Source organism: Metopolophium dirhodum, chromosome 1 (assembly GCF_019925205.1).
Source record: "Metopolophium dirhodum isolate CAU chromosome 1, ASM1992520v1, whole genome shotgun sequence".
Classification (NCBI taxonomy): Eukaryota; Metazoa; Arthropoda; class Insecta; order Hemiptera; family Aphididae; genus Metopolophium; species Metopolophium dirhodum.
In genome coordinates this window covers 80562340-80588049 of record NC_083560.1, presented here as the reverse complement: position 1 = coordinate 80588049, position 25710 = coordinate 80562340, and the positions used below count along the sequence as shown (strand labels likewise).

General features: G+C 27.1%; 1 protein-coding gene across 1 annotated transcript in view; it reads left to right on the top strand.

Annotated features, from left to right (window-relative positions):
* Nucleotides 1-25710, top strand: part of LOC132934381 (uncharacterized) — a 459785-nt gene that overhangs the window by 283303 nt on the left and 150772 nt on the right. The window contains exon 3 of the mRNA XM_061000694.1: nt 13295-13355. Within this exon, the coding sequence (XP_060856677.1) occupies nt 13295-13355 (61 nt within the window). The remainder of the gene's footprint in view (nt 1-13294; nt 13356-25710) is intronic.

Sequence of the window (25710 nt, the reverse complement as noted above, 5' to 3'; positions counted from 1 at the left end):
TAAACTCAACGTCACACGCACACATTTCATCTTATGCGATGCAGTACGCCCAAAAATACAAGGCGATGCACATGCGCAAACTCAGACGAGAAAACGGTTTGTACACTGTTGACTGTTGAGCATACTTCTTATTTATTTTACTATGGGTACAACAATGTCAAAATATACCGCAGTTTAACTCTTCTCATCGCGTATTGGTCCGTCAATGGGTGATTAAGATTTTTGAAATTTGTAGTTCTAGAAATGTAATGCAATACGTAGGTAATTATACTGAACTTGCCTTAAATGATGACAATAATATTTCAACTTAAAGCACGTACAAAATTAATAATGCCTTAAAACTTGTTATATGTGGTACCTACATATTAAAAACAAATATTCACATTTTCCCGTATTTTTATCTTGTTCCAATCTGTTCGAAAATCAGTTCGATTTTTACCGCCATCCCTCCCAACTACACTCAGACATAAAACCTTAGAGTGTTTTTTGTTCTATGCATTGATCATAGCATTAATTGGTTTCATAGGTTAGGTTATTAGGTATTGTCTATACCACGTAAAAGACTGTACTATTTTTACCGAAAGATGGACAGTCTTTTTTTAGAATCAGTTATTTTGAACTCTTTGAGTTTTATGTTTGGTTACGTAATATTGTTCGCTTAGAAATTATTTTTGACCTATGCCTCGCAAATCCCAAAGACGCGCAGGTACGCAGCATTTTTCAACTGAGAGTGAAAGTAATAAAGATTGCATTCCAGTCGATGGGTATTTTTCAGGATTTATATTCATCGATTCAATATTCGAAGCCATACGTTAATAATGGATACTACTATATAATAGTATTATCTTCTGATATAGTCAGCTTGACTATCATTCAATACACGATGATATAATTGATTAAGAATATAATATATGTTACGGTCAAAAGTCGAAATCGGGCGAACCTCAGAAATACCCGGGCAAAATGTCATATTTCGGCTTTGACTGGGCAAACCCAGTTATGATCAACCTCATTTGGGCCAAACCGTATACTGACTTTTATCGTAAGTGCAAAACCGCAGTGTCTTATATACGTTCGCTAATATCAAATACAAATAATCATAAAATAAATATTATTGTACAAATATAATTGAATACACTTAAATAATAATAATAATAATATAAGATACTCTTATAATGTTAAAATAAAAAATTAAAAAATGAATACATTAAAAACCTCATTTGGGCAAATCTGTAGCATCTTAAACACAAATAAATAATAATCATAAAATATTGTAAAAATATAATTGAATACACATAAATAAAAACAAAAAAATAAGATTTTTGTTTATTTGTTACTACACATATTGTACTCATGGCATTTAGAACTAAAATATTTTGTTGTTTACATTTGTATCTTCTCGTAATTCACTTAGTTTTGCAAGAACAAAAAATAAATCCTTGTCCTCCAGTTAATGAATTTTGAATACTAGCAGTCCTTAATGGTATTCCGATATTCGGTACATCATCGCTAGTAATTAATTGTTCCTCACACTGAAATATTTGGTTTCTGGCATATAGTGATGACAAAATTCCATTTTTGGTTCCTATTTTATAGAATCTATCGTCAGTAATACTTAATATAAAACCTAACTATTTGCATCAAATTTTCCTCTACCAATACTGGAATTTTCACTGTCGTTTCGATTGTTAGAGATGGAAATTGATTTTCACTCATTGATTTCATTTTTTTCGTTTGCCCCACTAATCTATCAACAGCATTTTCCCGTGCTTTTTAAAATTTTGTTTTTGTTCAGATTGATTGACTAAAATTTTTTCATATTCATTTAATACCTCTATTTTATTTTCATTTGCTTAAATATATATAATTGTGTTACATTTGTATGTAACTACATAATGTATTTACACATTTTTGCTTCTTAACTTTAAGCATAGCAAATATAATATACTTATTATTTTTGTGGTATTCAGTAGGCATGAAGTCCTAGGAATAATTGTATGAAATACAAATATTTTTAGAAGAAAAATATTGTTCATATAATATCTATAAGTCTAAAAAGTATTATAAGATTACGATTGGTAGTCTAGATATACTTAAGTCTATAAAAGCCGAAAAAGGTACAGTATAAGTATAAGTATACAGAATTTTTTTCCAATATTGAATAAATGGTTGAACGTACGTTAGAGTAACATATTTAGTCAACAATGACATAACAAAGACGGCCACTGTAATAGATATACCCATAATCTAGATCACGTAAGTATAATAATATGATTACATAAGTCACTATATATACATCAACTGTATATTATTATATAAATTTAATTATCAGTCAACGACTATTAAAATTACCCATTGTTCACAATAACAATCACGCAGTGAACATGTCAATAAATCGGACAAAACTTACATGCAAAATGTGATGATTATAAAAATAAATTAAAGTTTGCTATTGCTATCATTATAACTAAAAGCTAGCACTGAATTCGTCATATCGAAGTAGCTTTATAATTACATTGATGTTTGATAACCATTTTGCAAAACACCTACGCAATTAGATGGGCCAAAAACCGGGTAATTTGCCCTGTTGTATAGTTGTAAGTTATATTTAAGGTACCTCGTTACTGAGTAAATCACTGCAGTTCAGGGAGACTTCGACTATTTTAGGCAGTATAAAACTTATTAGATTTATAAAACCTCACCAGGTGCTTTTATAGAAAAACATAAGTATATTTTTAAAAAAAAATCACTATTTTATGTTTATTATTATTATTATTATTATTATTATTATTATTATTATTTTTAGAATGCCTTTGAGCCATTGGCTAAAACTAAAATTAATTTAATAAAAAGTATCGTTTGCTTGATCATGATGCTGTTTTAGAACCATATTTTATTCTTATAAGTTATAACATATAATTCAAAACTACAAATTAAGGTTTTACTTAATATTTAAATATATGATATATTTTGAATGGAATATTTGACAAAGTTTTTCCTTCAATAATTTGTCTGGTTGTATTTTGCGATTCTCAATTTTTTTTTACACGAAAGTAGTGATAATAAAGACGACTGATAAATATTTAAATTTTCATCCATGTTGTAGTTGGATGAGGTTACAGGAAAAAAAGGATAGTGGAAATTCAAGAACATTTGGTCGTCGTGTTTCGATTGTTGTTGTTACAACTTGGTAATAAAAATAGTATGACGGTTTCCGGATAGTTTTTAGGATTTATAATAGTTAATACTTTTTAAATTTTTTTTTTATAGTATTTTACAAATTTTCCTTTATAAATTACCCTACAATAATGCTAATTGCGATATACCTACGTGAAGTGCGATAAGATACCACGACAAAACAAATAATTTTTCAAAACCAATTTGTTTCAAAATGTTCCTAAAAATGTCTAAATTGTCTACCTTTTTTTTTACGATGTTTGAGTCTTATAATCAAAGTGTTGAGTCTTATACTCTTATATAAGTGACTGAACATTTTATCCGTAAGTCTTATAAGCGGTTTCCGCTGTTATATAACAGGGGTGGTTAACGAGAAAGAAAGTCACGATCCAAATAATATAACTAAAAGTAATATGAAGAGCATGAAAAATTATATTAGTTAAGATCGCATGCGGATACTATATTATATCATCATATACACAAATAATTTATAGAATAATATTATGTATACTCGAAGAATACTGCAACAGCTGTACATATAATATTATGATTGAATATGTGGGAATGAGACTAAAATATACTCCAGCGTAGTCATATTATAATACAGTGTGAAAACAGAGAGAATTGTTAATTTAACACGTTTAAAAAGTTTTTTTGTGCGTCACGAGTTGGGAAAACGAACAATGTGAAAATTGTTAACCCGCGCCAAGCTTTTCGACCGAGACGCATAAATTAACATCTAAAAAACAAAGTACCTATTATACCTAACGCAAAATAATAAAAAAAATATGAATTAACAAACAGATATATTATATTATGCTATGCAAAAATCATAGCATCGTGTCTCGTCTTAAACAATTTAATATTTACAAACAATAAGAATATAATAATCCGGTACAAGAAGAATATGTCTTTTGAAATATTTGATGGAAGAAATGGGAACAAAGTGCGCGTATTTTAATACTACAGATATTTATTACATTATACGCAAAATGACGAATAAAAAAAGAAGATTTATCTGTGTTTGACCGAGAAAAATAATATGTATATTTGTTATGAAACATATTATAAACCATAGAACATAGTATGACATTCTCGCTCAAAATTCTACGAAACAGCAAATACGTAATCATTGCAGCTATCCGACGGTTGTAAGCACAATTCTATAATTCAAAAAATATAAAATATATTGCAGTGTAATATGTTTAATACATAGTATTGTCGTACAAATTAAGTTTTTTTGGTAAAATATCATGAAAAAAAAACAATACTTTGTGTTTGTTTTTAATGAATTTCGTTTGAGTGTGAATTATTTTTATTTTCTCATTATTAGGTACTATTATAATATTGTCAGTGAAACATTAAAATGTTAATCATCCGAAGATTAATGCGAGCACATTATTATTTGATACAAGCCGTTTTGTAAAATTAAGTTTGAATAGTTTCGAGTTTTTCATACGTTGTAGAAAAAAATAACAATTTATAAGAATATATCGTCAATGGTTTATGGCATATTTCAGTGGTTTTAAGTGTTATAAAATACGAGCTTTAGTATTAAGATAGGCATGATATCATGACACATTTTTAAACATAAACAAACACTGTGAAATTGCAGTTATTTGGAATGAAACTATCAAGATCGAATAAGTACGTCTGAACTCACGTAAAGTTCTGTGGCTTGTACTTCTTATACTTTTGAAAGTACATGGTACACGCTTTATTACTTATACTGTGACGCTTACGAAAACTATTAGCTGACAACCATTGCATCAGAAAGAAGCTTACATTAAATACGCTGAGGATAACGTTTTAACATTGACGTGTTGTTATAAGTCGAATAAAAGCACATAAATGTACCAAACTAAAGTAAGCATAAACGATAATGCGAACTTTAAAAAAAAAAAACAAAATCCCATGGACAATTCGAATATTGTAATATTTAACGTACTTAATCTGGCCGCTCGAATTATACGAAGACTCCTGTAGAACTATTATCATTTTTCTTCTATTTTCTATGTAAATTAATTGAATAACATTAAAATCTCATTACGTTGTTCATGATCGTTTGACATAATATTTTACTTTCCAGCGGAACCATCTGTATTATAAATTTCATATTGAATTCACGTGATGAAAATAATAGCACTTTGTCAAAATACAGTATAATATGCAAATGATTGAAAACAGCGATTTTGGTATAATTCTATAAGGTATTAATATAAACGCATATACAAACACATTAGTTACCTTCACACCAAACAACTAAATTAATTGATGGATACTATTGAGTTAATGTTTTTCGTAAAATAAAATTACGGAAACCGGAGAACTTGCTCTGCTGTAGTAGATATCGAGTGTACATCAAGTAGGTAATGGATGTGTTGAATTCAAATTTAACGATAAATTATTGTACATCAATTCTGAGCGTTGATGCCGGATGGATACTTTGCCATCTTCTATTTCTAATGATATTCTACAAAATAAATTCTTATAATACAGTGGGAAAATTTGTTTTACTATTAATAAAATGGTAAGTTTAAAAAATTGTAATTTCAACGTTTATGATAGTGTAATACAATTAATCATTATAATATTGTTATTAACCTATTGCCTATATATAGTGCTCTGGAATAAAATAAGCTACGTCTATATGTCTTACCATTTTTACGAAGGTCATAAATAATTTTTTCGCAGGATTCTAAGACATTCCGGAAATTTGTAATTTAAATTTAATTTTCAAAAAACAAAACATTAATTTCAAAAAAAATTGAACTCTCATATTTACTAAAACACCTATAACGTTTGTATAATTCATTATAAAATAATATTTTTCAGGTCTTACCATCGATAATTACGTTGCTAATCAGACATGGCCATGTGTCACAGTCTATTATCGTTGTATAATAATGTCATCAATAAAATATAATATTCTATAAACTTAAAAGAAAAAGATTAAACTCTTGGCTCGCAAATAAGTTTTTTTGGATGGCCCTAGGTAAAAAAAGATTGGTCACCACCTTTATTCCTTGCAATAAGCGTTTGCAAATAACATCACAAAAATACATAACCATAGTACTAGTATATTTGTTGTACATCATAGCTAGAAACGGGATTTCCTCTTCCAGTCCTCCGTCCTCCATATTATTGTACCAGCATGATAGTGCGCGATTTCGTTCATCTCGAGCAAATGTAAAAATGAAAATGCAAAGGGAAAAAATATCAACTTTTTCAGCATGCCAGCCGAAGCACTTAAACAATACCTGTTATATAAAAAAAAACCTGTTATTTTATAATTAAAACCTACAAAAAATCGTATTTTGTCTACAATCCGCATTATGCACGCATTTATCTCCAAGCCCATTAATGCTAGTGTGGCATACCTGATAATAATCAGATTTTAGTTTAAAAAAAAACAATTTTTTGATTATTTTATTTACTTTTGGGATTTTTAGGCTTTTATGGATTTATTTTCCACACAATAAAATATACATATGTCTGGTACGCGTAATATTACTCAAAGTATTTAAAACACTACCATTAAAGTTGCTTATAACACTCTTTAAAGTTAAAATATCGTAAAAAGCAACATAAAATCACTGAATCGCTGATAATAAGCTTTTACTTTTATGTTTTATAATAGGTCATGTCGGTCCACTATTAAAGCTAACAGCACAAAGCTTATTCAGTTAAACAAAACTTTTCTATGTTCTACGTTTGTAATATGGAAACAACACTCTTGCGAGTATAACATCTAATAACATTAATATTATAATTCGTTAATAATGTTAAATGGTATTCCAGAAATGTGTTTTAAAACGCATTTGGTGCCAAGACTATTTAACGAAAAAAAAAATTCAAGTACCCACTGTCTGAAGTCCTTTCTAAGGATGGTCTCTTCAACAAGACACCAATTATGTATCCCCATTCCACGTCGCTAAGACTTATTGTAAGCCTAATACTCATTGTGTAAGTAATATGTTAATAAATGTTAAAAATAAATAAATACACATAAATGAGGGACAGAAAATCAACGGCAACCGAGTACAACTAAATAAAGGTACAAATCAGTATAATAATAATATGTTGTTTTATAATATAATAATATTATAATATTGGAAAAATTACTTTTAGTTAACTATAATTTTGAAGTATTCGAAATACTACTAGATAAATAATTATTACCAATAATATTGAGAAACAGGGTAGTTTGTTTCCTATAGGATATCAACAATTTTATCGATTCATGGGTAAATCGCATGCCAGTGTTTCAAAGATGGATATAAAGATTTATTATGACACTAGGCTGAATACATTAAATTCAAAACGACTACACTACATTTAATAATACCAATGGATTTGTGAACAAGAAGATTTATGAGTGCCGATTGGATTTTTTTGTAAAACAAACAAAAAACCCATTTATATTATTATTTTGTGCAGCTCTGATTTTGCTCATTCCCTCAAAAATTAAAGTTAGCTATAGTTTCTTTTGGGTTGTTTTCATTTTTGGTTTTAGATGTGTACCTACCAACCTAAATATATATTAGTTTTATCTGCATGACTCATATAGGTGCACAACTATTTTATAGTATGTACTTATTACCTACTTATCTATTTGATTGATGGATTGGTTCTTATGAAGTTATAAGATTAATAATTTTAAGTGTTACCTATGTTTATAGTATAAGTGTCATTTCCCTATACAACTGAAATTATTTAGTGACAAATATTAATGATGATCTTGCGCTGTTTATAGTTTGGGTGATCTGTATACAAAAGAATATAGGTCTTTCTTGGTTTACTTCATACAGCAGTAACTGTGAAATAATAAATGAAATAGTATTATATTTACAAAAGCAATCATTTGTCTAAAATCTTTTTACTTTTTCGTTGGGATGTCTGACTGATAAACGTAAGTGACTTTCCTAATGAATCTTTAGTTTCATATAATATACAGTAATATATAGTATTATATATATATATTATATATGTATGGATTTATGTGAACTACATATTTTCTTCGGGCTTCTATAGTTAATAGAAGTTTAAAAGTAAGATAAATTGTGTTACATGAGATAACAACATATAATACAGTGCCAAGTTCACTAGTCTGTTAAGTCTAAGATTTGATAAATTATTTATCAAAAAGGTCACTATATATTATAATTAAATACACAAAATAATAGTGTTGAGTGTATTATTAAGTATTACTTATGAAAACTCAATTATAATTATAACTCAATTCGTAATTACGTTATAACTTTCATTCTGTTACTTCCGTTGCTAGAATTTAATAATATGATGAAAGTAGTAAAAATTAAATTAATTTGTGGTTATACTGATTCACCAATAACTAAAACTTATTTTTTTTAAAATCAAAAATAGAATTTTTTTTTTTGATTAATTCAGTTTATAATATAGTAATTGGGTACCTATAATATTTTTCTGAGAACTTGACGTGGAGGGTTGAATGCATTTTTAAACAACCGTAAATAAATATGCATGATTTATTTATTGGATAGAATTATATAGATAAATGCATTTTTATTTATTTACACTCAATAGAAATTAATAAGGTTGCAAGTAGGTTACCACTCTACTGTACATTTGTATACCTATAGGTATCAAGTGTAACTTGACATTGAGTAGGTCACTGTAATGGATTTGTTAAATTTTAATTCAATGATAAATCACGGTTTTGACAAAATTGTCAACATTAAAACTTCCAAAGCTTAAAAAAATCGCACCATATATTTTTTGAATCAAATTTTTAATTTATTGTAACCTAACTCTACGATATTATGAAATGTAAAACATTTAAATTTTTTTTGAAACAATTTATTTGATTGTATTAGAAACAATAATTAGATCGATGAGTTTTAAAATTAAATCTTGTTTTACTCTACTCATATTAAGGTACTGTGTAAAAATTAAAATGTATAAATTTATGTTTTGGTGTACTTTCAACTGAAAAACGTTAGTTAATGTGTGATATTCATACATTTAAGAATATATAATATAAGAACATTAAATAGCGAACATGATTTTATTACAATCAGATAATAGTAAAATGTTTCTAAAAAATAAGAATAATTATTGTCTTTTTAACTCAACATGCACCAAAATAATCTTTTGTTAATACAACCAATAAATAATAATTAGTATACATTAGTATTAACATTTAAAATTATTTTTTCCGGTAAAAATTGTATATCTTTACTTTTTTAAATATTTTTAATCATTTGAAATTTAATATTTATTTAAACTACTTACCACCTCCTCTTATTCATAAAACGATATCAGTTTTCGATTTTTGTTTATTATTATTATTATTATTATTTAAAAATGACCACATTCCTATATGCATTAAGTTTTAAATGTTCAAAATATTAATTTTCTGAATTGCGGAGTATGTAATATACATTCTATCTAAAACGTATCCATTTTTTTTCATATTATAAAGATTTTTAAATATTATTTTGTGAGTAAATTATTAATATTATCCTTTTAAAATTCTAGAGAATATATTTATTTAATTAGGTACCTCCCCCCCCCCCAAAAAAAAAAAAAAACAAAAAAAAATTATTCAACTTAATTTTGAAAAATAATAAATTTTGAATATCTATTCAATTTATTTAATAATAGTAATCACTGCTTCGAAAATATTTTATAATTTTATAACCAATTGAAATAATGTATCGTTTATTATTTTGGTTTTCAGCTCCCTTTAGTTGTGTTAATTTTTTATTCAAACAGATTTCAATTACGTCATAATATTGAATTTGTGTTTTGAAGGATACTCAAATAATTTAATCAGAAAGTTTAAGAACAGTACAAGTGTACCAGTGTTACTATATACAATTTAAATATTATATTGTATAAGACCATGTTTTTAAATGAAACTTGAATATTTTAAATTGTAATACATTTACGCCCAACTGTTTCATTCTGCACGATACTACAACTACTGTTGTACAATTTCAGTGATATTTCAGATATAACACTCCGCTGATGCTCCAGTAGCTGAAATTAGTCAACAAAATCATCGATATTCCTGTACTATATGTGGTGGTTGATATTTAAATACGAAAATTAAATCTTATGGATTTTCTCGCTGAATATTGTTTTACTTTGACGCATTACAAAATACTGTGTACTTAAAATACTTTCGAATACTGTGGGAAATTAGACAAGACGGGGGAAGTGCCGTGGGTAACTGATTTAAGGTTTGAGGTGATGGTCGTTTGTTTCGATTGAAAGAAGTGCATTTATTACTGGGCTTGCATTTGAAGAAAAAAATTCCGTTGTATGTTATTTACAATTATAACGTATTCAACTTTTGAGCTTATCGTTATTCAGAATTAAAATGTTATCCAAGTATTGCGGTTTATCGTTATTTAGAAGTAAAACGTTACACAAATTTTGCGTTTATCGTCATTTAAAACAGTGTTGAAACCTTTAAATTTAAAAATAATAACTAATTCGGGTAGATAATGGCCCAGATACGGAATATACTATAGTCAATTTTTAGATTGTTTGCATGAAATAAATGTTTCTACGAAACCAATAGATGTTTTAAATAAATAAATTTTAAAATATTTCGTTTAGTGTAATTTTTCGTTGAATGATATTCTATAAATTACGTTTTGCGTTATGTTTTGTTTAATGATATATAATAAATGTTGTTAATCGTTATGTTTTGTTTTGCGGTATTTAATTATTTTTGATTATCGCTTTCTGTTATAATATCGTTTACAAATTTCAATCGTTTTTTTTTTTTTTTTGTCAAATGTAACGTTATAATCAAAACGTTATTATAACGTTTACAAGCTCTGGACCTTATTATAAATGGATTAGTAAAAATTTAAGTATTTATGTTCAGAAGACATGTCACTGATTATTTTGTTTGTTTTCAAGAATTTCATATATTTTATTCTCAGCACGTTTCAGACGTACACATACCTACCTATACCGCTGTACTTACAACTCAATTACTTAATAAACACTATTATTAGTATTATTGGCCAAATATCGTAGACGAATAACAGTATTCAATTAACGAAGTTTATCATTTAATTGTCACACTCCACGAATCCTTAATACCTATCTAAATGGCTATATAATATTCTACTTCCTTTTTAAACCTGACGAATATATTGATTATCTATACTACATAAGGCATATTATTATATTCGAATTTTGTAGGCACGGAATTGTGGAAAAGTTCAAGTTGAGTCATTGTGTTCTACATTTTAAAGCTAAGCCCTTTTTATGCTACATAATATAACAAGTAAATGTATCTAGGCAGGTATTTTTAGTTATAGTAAGTTTGTTTTTTTCAGTTAGGTGACTTACATTTAAGTGAAAGCAAGTAAAAAGTTTATTGTATCATTATTTAAAAACATAGGTATATTTTGTATTTACACAAATATTTGAACAATAACTTGAGCAAAAGAGTTTTATTTCTTGAACAATAATAACTGTAGCATATTAAAGTATTTATTTATTTTTTGACTGCTAAATGTTTAGAACATTTTCAGAAATATATACTTTATGCGAAATATATTCTTCTCGTATACATATATATATACATGATCATGTCTAGGTACCTAATGTATATAGGTAGTATAATAATGTATCAACAAAACATCAGCAACATCAAAACTAATTAAAACGAAATTGGCTGGATTCTCAATATTTTATGTGAGAATTCCGTGAAACAATAAATAACTCAATTAGGTATATTTTCGTATTTTTAAAAAACGATGATTTAATATTAATTTTACCTTCTAATTATTGAATTTTCTATAAATCTAATGGTCAAAATTAATGTGTTTTACATCAATTATTGAGAATCCAGGTTAAAAAATTGTAATTGTATGTGATATTATGTAGTTCCCAATTATTTCAAGGTGAAAAATATTTTTCTGTTCGATTAAATTATATTTTTTAAACAAATTTGTTCATAACTTAATTAATGATATACTTTGACTAAAATAATATTAATCCTTTTGATGAAGTTATTGTATTTGATATAGTTTAGCTACGTTGATTGTTTCTATAACATAATTAAATTCCATAAAATGAAAGAATTTTTCTATACGTGTACGAAATATTACAGACATTTAATTTCAAATATTAAAGCATACAGACTGTCATAATATGACAATGAACTTCTATGGAATTTACTGATATCAACCATGTGCAAACATATTTACTCGACTGAAAAAGATGTCTCAAGAAAAACTTCAAAGTAAATCGATTGGAAATTTGTCTATGACTACTTTTTTGTATTTTTTTTCTTTTTAAACGTCCACCAAAGAGTAACCAATATTTTATTCCTGTGTTTGTCTGTAAACCAAAAAAATAATATAATGTTACTTCAAAAATAATTTATCGTCGAATCCCAGTGAGATGAAACTTTCCATAAAATCTGGCTGAGCTGATGGGATTCTAAAACATAGCTCCAAATCCAACTGTATGATCACTTTAAACCGTCGATAACTCATACTATTTTCTTTAATACAACATATTCCCCGAAATCAACAATAACATATACATATCAATAGATTGTTGGAAATCTTTTCCAAAAAGGAAAACCTGTTTTATGTGTGAATAATATTATAAATTATTTCCATTCTAACTGATAAAAATTAAAAATTTAAATATTTTACTTAAAAACCTCCTTTGCTGATTGTCTACTTCACTTGTAGGTATTATAATATTTAGGGCAGAAAATTATAGCAATTGCATATTTGTTTTAAATAATCACAAATATATCAAAAGAAGATACAAACACCTATAAATAAAATATACAAAGATAAATTTGTAATTTTATTTTACGTATAAAATATAAATGCATATTTTGAGGTACTTTGTTTTTGATTTTATGGCATATTTCGTTAATTTTATACTTTTTGATACATATTTGAATTAATTAAGAAATAATCAGGTATAATTTGGTTAGGGTAAAAAATTTGTTTAAAAAAAACTCTCTTCCTTGTAAAATTAGTACATTCATTGCTCTGCTAAAAATCTTATATTTATACTAAGGATGATTATGAATAATTCTAATTAATATTTATAATGATTTAAACATTTTTTGGTTTTTTTTCAGAACGAGTTGCAGACTGACCTCCAACATGAAAATCGGACTGACGTTAATCATGCGAAAGAGAGTAAGTTACATAATACAATATAGTTATAAATATAGAGAATATTCATAATAGCATAGTATATACATTATTTTTCAATAAATTATGTATGTTTTAGTATTTAATGATAAGAAATCGATTGTAATAAATCTCATGGAGGGAATTGATATTGTCTTGTAGATTACGGTACGTAACAAGAATGGTAATTACGTTTTAATAGTTAGTACCATCATAGCTGACAGATATTCCACGTCAAAACTTCAGAACGGTCGTTTGTCTAAGTAGACAAATAATCGGCCACTTGCCGGGAAACTGTATGAACTCATTGACCCATTAAAATTCACCTTACCTATAATGCGTTACCGAGATTTCCGTCTTCTCGTTTTTGACATTCCTTATATATTACATTTTGATATTTAGGTAATCAAATAAATTACGTCTTAATCTGAGAGATAGTGATAGATAGAGTGGGGGGAGAGTGATTTAAAACACGAGAACTCAGGTGGCGTTAAAGGAACGTTTTGTTTTATAATACGTCTGGTTGGGGTGGAAGGGCGGTCTCCCTTTATTTTAACATGCCATTAAGCTGTTGGCAATATGAGGCGGTGATTTGGACGTGGTACAAGCAACATCAGAGCAATCAAGCCGAAAGCGGCTGATAAGACGAACGCGCCATGCTGCCATCCAAGTGGGTTAGGTGAATTAACTGTTGTTAAAGATGGTTTCGGAAAGGGTACCTATACCTTCACCATGAACGAACATGATTGAAATATGCCGTTCACTATAAATTCACGTGAAAAAAATTTAAACATCATACTCAGCTTAATTCGTTTCGCGTGTATACAATATTATAACATAGTTTGTCGCGTTATCTTAATCTTTTTTTTGGCACTATTCCACTAAGTACCGTTTAAATACGACAAGACACAGACCATGCAACGAATATTATAAATCAATATAAAATACATTATATAATATCATATTATTTTACCTCAATCCTCTTTCATTACTTTCTGAAATACCTGCAGTAATACACTGTTATACATAACACAATGATAACAGAATAATAAAATATATTATATTGCGATCGGAAAAGACTAATTGTTTTGAGCGCAACTTGTAGATATTATGTTATACCTATTACAAGTGCGTAATAAAATTATATAAACGTATATATATTACATGCGCCATACAGGTCGTAACACTCGTAACACAACTACCTATGATACAATATGTTTTCCTGTATGAATATTATTATGTAACAAAAAGCTCCAGTGGCTCACTTGTTGAGGGTGTTCAGGCGTCGACCCCCCCCCCCCAAAAAAAAAAAAAAACAGCAAATAAATAAAATATTTCTTCCAATGTAAAAATGGATTTCCATAAGATGACTCCTCTCCTATACAGTATCATTAGTATGTAAAATATTATACTAAATCCATATAAAATCCGGTGTGCGCTACTGAGAAGATTTATGTCTTTATTGTTTTGTAGATTGGCATCTAATTGTCTACAACAGGTCAGTAGATGGTTGAAATTACAAAGTTTCATAAAAACAATGATATGAAATAAAGTTTTTTATTATTATAGTGATTGCTGTGGTTTGTTTGCCGTTCTCTTCGTATGCGTACTGACTTTAATTTTGTTTCTGTTAGTTCCGATTTCATTGCGCTGTATACACACCGTGGTTACAGTTTGTCAGCTATACTTGATTCCGTAAGTATAATGATAACAACAGTGATTCAGATACTCAATTTAACAATACTCGATATCGTCCAATATATGTATTATTCCATTCGTTAGACTATATTATGAAAATGAACAACAACAAATTATAATATTATTTACTCAAGAAAAACATAAAACTATGTATTTCTGCAATAAGTTTGTATTTTTCCCAACTTATATTTGTTCGGTTTTTTTTTTATAACATTATTATAATGTTTTTGATATTTTATTCTACATAGAATATTCAAAAGACATCTTTATTTTTCTTCAGTAGGTACCTATATTATATATGTATAATTTATAGACGGTTATTTTTGTATGAGTGGTTTTCATGAGCTCTGTCTATATTATAATAAAATGTCTAGATATTTAAGAATGTGTTTACAACTATTAAAACGTTGGAAAGTTTAATGATTTGCTTGAATAACTGTAGATTTTCATGTTTATTAGGTATATTATAATATAACTCACATAAATATTATGCCACAAAATGAATAATACATTTATTGAGTAAAAACTAAAGTAATGCAAATTTACATAATTATAAATTATACATACATGGTATATTGTCTATACATGTACCATATTTTAATAAGTTAGTTTTTTCACTCATCATATTATTATAGTTTTCTATTTGTATTATTTTTCAATACAACCTCACAGAATATTATTTTCGTATTTGAAATCATCAAACTATGACATTAAAATATCTAACTATAGATTTATATTATACAAACATAGTTTACAAAGCATATTATTACCATATCATAATATAAGGAAGCAATTGTTTTCCAATTGCCCAGCGCCCCGATACCGAGTTTTATAGCAATAAAAAATATATATAAATGAGTATGACCTATAAATATTATTCACAAACGTCATAAACATAATATTATGCTGATATGTTATAGTAATATATAATTGTATATAATAATATAATCATAAACAAATTATTTATTTCATAAATGTAATATAAACTATATTACATAGCAGCAAAAGTCATAAACTAGACCAAAAGTTTGACAGTGATTTATATCCGTTTAAAACGTTAATATAAATATATTATTCAAAAACATGAAAACTTAAACTTTTCTTACAACATATGAGGTTCTTTAGAATTTTAATTAAATTCTGTTTTCATATATACGTGTGTTAGGGGAATTTGGAAAATAGAAAATTCTTGAATTCCCAAAATGGTTGGACAATGTAGACATTGTCACTCATAAATACATAATATACCTACCAGGAATTGTATACTTAGTTCAAAATTCTATACTCAAGCAAGAACAAAATTCTGTATGCGTAATGTAAATACTACGGAATAGTTTTGTTTCGTAATTTTAATAGCATAGTATATAAAATGTTGTTTTGTGGGAATTTGGGGTAAGAAATAATAAGAAAATGTCTACTTTCATGCTCAGTACGAAGTTACACGATACAATAAATTAAGATATAAATTATAAACTCGTGAATGGCAAATAATAAATTGAATATTCAAATCATTCTTAGAATACATCTAATAAGTTGGGTAATTGGATAATATTTAATTACGAAAACATTGGTAACACATAATGAGATAAAAAGTTCCAGTGATAATAATTTGTATCCTGCCAAAATTGAAAATTGTGTTCGATTTATGTTATTATTTATTTGTAATTACATTGTCTTAAAGAATTATACCTTTAAATATGCACAAGTGTGTATAATATAACTATATTGTAATTGAGAAATGCAAAAAAGTTCACCAAAAAATATAAAATTATATTAATTTAGCGATTTTTTTTTTTTACTTAATTATTGACATTTTTATTTTATGTTTATTTTTGTATAGTTTAATTGCTTTCATGTAAATGTCATAAATAAAAACAAAACAACAAGTTAGTATATAAAATATTTTAAATACTGCTATCTATGACGACGAGGAGTGCAGAGCTAGGAAATTCATATAATAACACGATGTCAGCACAATAATAGTCATAGCATATATTATATTATGGACTTTATAGTTTTGTAAATTAACATTTTTTCCCTAAACTATTAAAAAAGTAGTATTGTACCACTTCAAAATCATACTTTTACTAGGTAATATTATTTTCGTGCTCGTTACGCCTACAATAATTTATTAAACAAATATATTATAGAATAATAAACGCCGATAATAATTATGGAAGTAACATAGAATTTACTATTAACTATTTTAAATGGCTTATCTGAATTACAAGCTTTGAACTTCAAGTTTTCGTCCGTCACACAAGTTACTGTATTAAACGATAATTTAAGTTAATACGAAATCTAAATACAAATGGCCACTATCAAAACTTATGCGGAAAAAATTACAAACAAAATAAAGTGATGGAAAACCATTTACTGGATAGAATGATTTTATTTAATTTTAATTTATCATATGATAATTTAATAATGGGACATTTTTTCCGTGGAAATATTGTTTGTGTCCATTTTCACCGTACAATTAATATTATATCAGCTATTTGTTAGTTTGTAATTAAAAGTCAATACGTTCAGTTAAGTAACTCATCACTTTTTGGGAACTAACTGTCAATTGAAAAAGTTGCCTTTACATTATATGTATAATATATATTACGTGTGTTAACATCAAGTTTATTTTAAACATAACTATAGAAATTAAGTTAAATTGTTGTATAAACCAGGACTTTGCATATGAAATAATAAATTTAGGTTTTAAAAATTAAATCGGGTATTGAAATCAGATATTGATACGCTACTCTTATTAATATGGAGGAAACCAACCATATGTATAAATGATAACTATGAAATTAGGTGTTTTGTAAAATACATGGGTTATTTTTTTTATATTAAAATTGATTTAACAAATTGATAGTGTTTTACTACGGGTAATAAATAATTAAGTAAAAAAAAAAGTAAAAACTATAAACTAATTAACCGTCGTACAGTGTTAATGTGTATAGTTTTAAAAAAAATGTTTTAAAGGGTTAATTATTATTATAAGCTGTTTTATATTAATGAATTAGTGTGTTACTCCACCATTGATAGTTTGAATTTTTATGGTGTTATACTTGCAAACGTTCATCTATTTTGTGAATATGTAATTTTTCTAACCGATTAGAAAATAACATTGTTTCTTTAATTAAGTGAATAGCACTCCATTCATTTTTATCCATTTGATAATTTTTAACTTGACAAAATATTATAAAAATGTATAAGTTCAATTTGACCTGATTTAACTTACATTTTTCCCTTCTATTGGATTGGTGAATTATACCTATTAAGCTGCATTCGATAACAAATTCACCCAAAGTCCAAATATAAAATCACCGGATCGTATAATAATTGTAGAAATAATATTTACCCACACAATATTACAATAACGTCTGTTTGTCATAATTTTAATATTATAATAATATACTGCCGCTACAGCAACATCTGTAATGTTCTGGTTTTCTCACTCATTCTCGTCCGAACGTAAACTGCGCCAAACTTTTCACTACGATAGTAAAAATATATAAAACTTATATAAAAAAATATACGAGTGAACGTAGTTTTATTAATACTCGACGATCTCTAAACAAATTCGTCAACTTGACCAACATTGCAGGATTTTATATAATATATTATAACGTACAGTGGAACCTCGATAAGTCAAAATTCAAAGGAAATTCAATTTTTTTCGGGTTGTCGAGGCTTTCGACTAAGTTATGTTAGCGCTTAGGTTGGATTAGGCAAGGGAATGGAATTTATTTCGACTTATTAATGTTTTCGACTTATCGAGGCTGCACTGCGTATGTTTATCGCAAATTTAATATTATAATAATTTTATATTATTATACTGCCGTAGCAGCTGTAGTGTTATGGTTTTCACACCCGTCCTCGTCTGACCGAAACTCTTCGCATGATGCGTCAAATTCAGCGTCTGCCAGCCACACTCGGTATCACGGGTTTCGAAATCACCCGACTGTTAATTACTATTCGCACGATGGAGAGTCTATATTATTATTATAATATAGGTCATATTATACGCGGAGAGTGGTATAATTATTGTTAGCCGCGGGCTCAGATAAAACGGCGCGGTGGTGGTTATATATTATTTACACATAGGTGTGTGTATATATATATATATATCTATATATAATACTGTAGAAGTTACATTAATACAACGAGTCTACACCGAAAGTCATACCGTATTGCGATATATTTACGGTCGAGATTTATTAATAAACGAGACAGTTGTTAGATTGTTATATTTACTCACTGGCATGGTAAAAATAATAGATGAGTGATCATAATAATTATTAGGAAACCGATTTTAATCCAACATAAAAGCAAAGATGTTTAAATAAATATAATTTATGTAATAATTACAAATATAATAATATATATTTTGTTTTATAATCAGAAAATTTCAGAAAATAAATTAATAATCTTGATAGTATATAAATTATAATTCAATATGTAAAAAATATAATACGTAACATAATTAATATATAATAATAAATATAAAATGAAACTTTGTATTCATATCTCTTCACAAGATTTTCGTCGGGAGGAAGGCAAATTTTTGTCATTTATTAATTGAAATTTTCTTATTTAAAATGTCAGTTGTAAGATTTGAGTATTTATTTATAACGACTGAATGACATCTTCATCCACTAAAGTGTTTATTGTATACTTCATGCACGTTAATATTCGGTCGGATTTAATTCAATCTCTAAATTATTGATAGCGAGTGGTTTTGTTTCAAAGTATATTTCTTATCAACCTTACACACATTTTGTTTAAATATAAGTTTTTGTCCTCCTTATTCTCTTTATGATTATTTGTTTTTCTATGACCCATAACTTTAGCTATTCGTTGACCCTATATGTTAATAGACACTGCTACTCTTTATTTCACTTTTAATCACTTTCATAATTAATAAAAAAATTCGTGACGAAAGTTGTAGAATTGAAAAATATTACACGTTAGTCAAGTACTTAAGTATTTGAATAATTTTAACTTTTAAGTATGAAAAAGTATTTGGACCTAGCATTTTTAATCATTTTTTTAAATATATATATTTCCTATTTTTAATTCCATTATCACTATGATAATGCGAATATGGATATGTGCATATAAGTCACAGAATATAATCTTTACAAAATAACAAAATCTTTATTTTAATTGAATTTATACATAGCATCAAAATATAAATATGAATGGTGATCATTCGCAGAGGCAGTTATTTTTACTACAATATCGCCCATGTGACATAAATTCAACCAGACTTTCAACTAAGTAAATATTACCAATATGGGTAATTTATAGTTATACAAAACGATGCGGTCTTAAACGTTCAAGAAAATGTGTGTTAATTTCAAGCTAGAAAATATTTTTCACATAAATAAAATGTAAGGAATTGAGATCACTAGATGGTTTCTTTCCTCACCCATTCATGTTCTAAATTTATTGTAGCACATATTCTTATTATGTCCTTGTGTATAAACTGTTTATTCTCTAATAAAAATTTAAAAAAATATAAATATATAAATAAAATGTGATTATTTGAAGATATAAATAAATACACATGTTAGGATGTAAAATATGATTTTTTACTTTTTTACTTTTTATCTTTTTGAGTATAAATACATAATATTTTAAATACTTTTTAAAGTAACTGTTCGTAACTAAACTTGTAAATGTACTTTTAAAAAGTCTATTTTACAAGACAACATATCACGTCATAAACTAGACGGGATCAACGCAGGCATCCAGAAAAACTATTGACATTTGACCATCGTAAATACAATTTGCGTACATATATATGACATACAAAATTACATTATTGTGCACACGTCTAGTTTGTCTGTGAGAAAAAAACAGTTTAACGACAGTTAGACTTTTTGAAATTGCAAATACTACTTATCAGGCTTTAGCAGAGCACTGCGCGTTATCCGAGTCAATAACGATTTACACTCGGAGCGTCCTTTATTCGATTGGACTTTTCAATTTTCGAAAACGTGCACATCGAAAAGAAAACAAAAGAAATCTAGCCATTTCATTGATCTTTTGATTGTTTATTCTTCTGCCGGACTTTCCTGGAAATTCAGAAATGATAAGAGTCCCATAAAATAAAAAAATAAACAAAGGATTTGTGACCCTAACACGAAATTACTTGTCTTATAATAACACTTATATTTTCAGTCACGTATACAGTGAAATGTCTCGGCAAACATTAAACATATATAAATAATATACACATATGAATAAAAATAAGTTATATTGTAAGTATAAAACGCACAGCGCTCATAAATCTCGTGACAACTAAACTAGGAAATTCACATCGAAATAAATGTATTATGATTGAAATTTACCTGTAAAACATGTCCATCTTAATATATTGCACTATGATGCTTGTTTGATGCCCGATAAAAAAAAGTACTCGAAATAATAAATTAATTTTTAATAACGATTCTCCAATCTGTTTAGCATAAAACTAGATAATTTGTTGGCATGCCTAAATACAGAGCATAATATTATATACATACGTCTTTCGCTGATATCACAATAAATAATTTAGCTTTGCCATGATTTTAGGATTTCTTCTGCACGTTAAATACGGTTTTTTTATTTAACGTTCCGAACATCATATACGTACGAAACATAACCTAGGCTTTGTTTCCCCACCATTTTTTATAAATATATTATGTAAGTATAGATTAGTATTATTATGTTTAAGATATTTTTTGCAATATTCTGGATAAAAAAAATATTTATTGGCAATCAGTTGTACATTTGAAAATAACAGAATACAATTAGGTATGTATATTATAATGACACGAAATATGAATTTCAACTCAAGGATATTATGCAAAATACCTATTCGTTTTTATTTAATATTATAAAATATGCGCATCAGAATACATGTTTTTTTTTAAATTGTAGATTATCAATCAATATATTATAATTTATGTACGTATCATATTAATATTTAATATTTATTATTTTACTAACCATCGTATGTATTCAAATGTAATTTAACTATAGGTTAACCATACCAGTATTTCCCAATCTATTGGTTGTGTAATAATTGTTTTTATAGTGGTTTTTAACATAGGAAAGTATATATTATATTGAAATATAACTAGATTTTGTTTTAATGGTCACCTGGCATAACATTGTCTTAATAGAGGGTTACCATAACTATAAAGGTCGGGAAATACTGAACAAGCTGATATTCCATGAATTATGGAGAACTAGATTAGAACCTTAGAGTTTTCTGATTGGTTTGACTACACTAATTGAGTAGTATTCTTAAAAAAGTTTAAAATTAACTTCCTACTACGAAATATTGAAAAATGTATATTATTATAGCCTATGGGTTTCCTTGTTTAGATATTTAGAATACTTTATAACACTTTTCTACATAGTAATATACTCATTTCGCCTATACATTGTGCATTTGTGCCGTTTCAAAAATGATGTTCTTAAAAATATTATCGTTTTCGTTATTATGTAGTAATGGTAAATGCCATTGTCATAATAATATATGATATTGAGTAATTATTATTTGTATAATACCAACTTTTATTTCATATTATAATATTATGTTACATTAGACTTTTAATCATTCTCTTCTTATGTTATGGTAGTATATTTGTTTTTTGTTTCTATAATCCAGTGTCGTCGTCAACTTGCGTATAATTTATAACTCAACATTGCGATTAAATTTAATAATTTGTACAAAACTTATAAATGAAGAACTACAATCACACTAGGTATTCTAAATAGATTTTTTTTTCATTCATTGGCAAAGCTATAAATTTGACCGTGGAATTTTTGATGACGTTTGATTTCCATAGTACTTACTTGTGTACTATAAATTTCTATAGATTTTTGAATGATTTCAGTTCATATTATTGGATTTAATATAATACGCTAGGTATTCTAATTATAGTATAAATCGTGTATGGGTTTTATCGTTGGATGCGTGGATACGATGTCATTATCACGAAAACAGCTATTCTATTAAGCGTAGTAAATTCAAACAGAAATAATATAATGCTTCAATTGTTAGTTGAGGCCTTGACATTTCTTTAGATTTCATGTATGAAATCAAATATGACAAACTATGTAGTTATACATAAATATTAGTTAATTTATTCCAATGCTGATTATCATCGTCCGATTATAAATGTAATAAAAGAAATAAACGTAGGAAAATATATTAAAATGTATATAACTTATTTTCTACAATAAGTTATTTCTGTACATTTTTTCAATTCAAAATTTAAGCTTTGTCGTATTACAGGCCGTAATGCAAATTTTACATAATATTTACAATTTTATTTTATCACCATTTCATATTTTTAAATTAGGTACTTCCAACGATATGACTTGCACAAGAAATTGGTTACGAAAAACAATGGTTTACCTTAAGTGTAATGGTTTATAATGAGAAGGTTCTAATTTGCGAGTTTGCGACTAAGTGATACGAGTGACATAATCAGTTTAATATCATAAATACTGTACATTTTTTTTTAATACATAATTTGTAACGCGGCGTAATGTATAGGCAAAACAGGTACATCAAAGGTGATTATTGCATAATATTTTAATTTGTTTATTTGAAAGGTCCAATCAACGCGCCCATTGGTGGTCTAGTTAACCTTCAACTGGCTGAATAAATTGTGTAACACATTGCAGCACCTTGTTAAATATCACTTTTACTTTTCGTAAAAATGTTTGCGATTTTACAGAGTTTTAGATTCAGAGTGGAGCTATAAATGTATTGATTTTACATATTTTTTTTGTGTATCTGTGTACACGATAAGTAGTCGAAATAATATTTTGATGTTCAACTTCATTATCTTTTTTGATGGGAAAGAAAATCTAGTTGGTGCATTCGGAGGTCACAATTTATAAATCACAGACATTTTCAAAATTTAGGAAAAACTGGAATTTTCGACAAAATTGATTTTGGTTTTTGGCGTGACTCTATAGCAAATAACTGTATATACATGACATTTTTACTGAATGTTTATATTGGCATTTTCTATAAATACTCCATAACACTTTCAAAATATTTTAACTTGTTTTGATCTGTTTAAGGACATTTTAGGTATACAATTTTTTTTTTCTATACATCTCAACAAAATTGTATTCGTTTACAGTGACCCACATGTAACCTACTGTACAGCAGATTGACATTCACTTGTCCACTTTTTTTACTGTTTCAGTTGTGTTTTATGTTACTTGTAAAAATACAGGTAATTATTGTTTACAGTCAACACTCGTTATTTAAAAAAATATTTAGGTTTTATTTATATTTTCTATTCCTGCATCAAAATGACAAAGATAAGATACAATAGGAAATACAAAATTATCGCAGTGATATATCTTAAATGTCATTGGAAATATAAGTTTTAAATCATACAAAATATTTACTGTTAAAAATATCACTCTGTATGTAAATACAATAATACAATATAAGTATTTTACTTAATATAACGTTATGTCATAATATTATTATATATTATGTTCATCAATTGTATTAATATAATATTATGGCATATCACATATTATATTTATATGTATCATTATTATTACTATTATTATTATTATTATTATGATCTGAGCATCAACTTATATCATGTTAATATTGTAGTTACATTAGTTTAGTTCGTACAGAACATTTTTTTTTATTATATAGGTATAATTATTTATTTATATCAGAAAAAATTTCAATTGATTCATAAGTACAAATTTCAGGAATTCGGTTCTTTAGCTTAGTTGAAATTTGAACAGTGGAGAACAATACGATTTTGATGTTCTAATTTTATGATTGTATGTTAAAATTTACATGCTTGACATAATGAAGGTTCAGTTTATGTCATCAGGTCCAAGTTTTATATTCGTGTGACGAATTTTCAGCCTATAGGTATATATTATAATATTGTAGACCATATAGGCACTATACAAATACCTACATTAAATTTATTAATATTTAATATTTTTTTTTTAATTTTAATATTTAAATATGTTATATTATAGCTATTGGTACAATAGGTATACCATTATATTTGTATACAAATATTCAATAATTTGTAACAAAAAATAATAAAAAGTCGTAGAAAAATGAAGATCAGCAAAAAAAAAAAAAGTAGGATAATATTATTATGGTGTAGCCGTTTAGGTAATGATAAGGTATCGCTGTCGTCAGGGGCATTGAAAAACGTCAAAACAGGGATCTGTGAAAAATCAAAAACAAACCATGGAACGCTATTATAGTCCCCCGCCCCCAAGATACAGAAGAACACACATTTCTATTGAAAGTATCCTAGAGGCTTAACTCTCTCGCCCACCGTACGAAAATCCACGTCCGTCCGTTATGGACGTCCATACACGTGACACGTGCAAGTGCAGTTTATATCATAATCAACGTGTACCCACATAGTATGCGAGTTTCGCTGTTGAATAGACGGGAAAAGTTTATATTGACATTGCTGGCTTAGCATTCGGCGCACTTGAACGTACTCTGTGCGCTTGTCCATATGCCCCTGTAACACACACACACACAAGGTATAATATTATGAATGCGATATTCGTTGGATATTTACTGCGCTTTTAAGGGTTTTCGTGTTTGCGTTGCGGCACTAATATATTACATCGCCGGCGGATG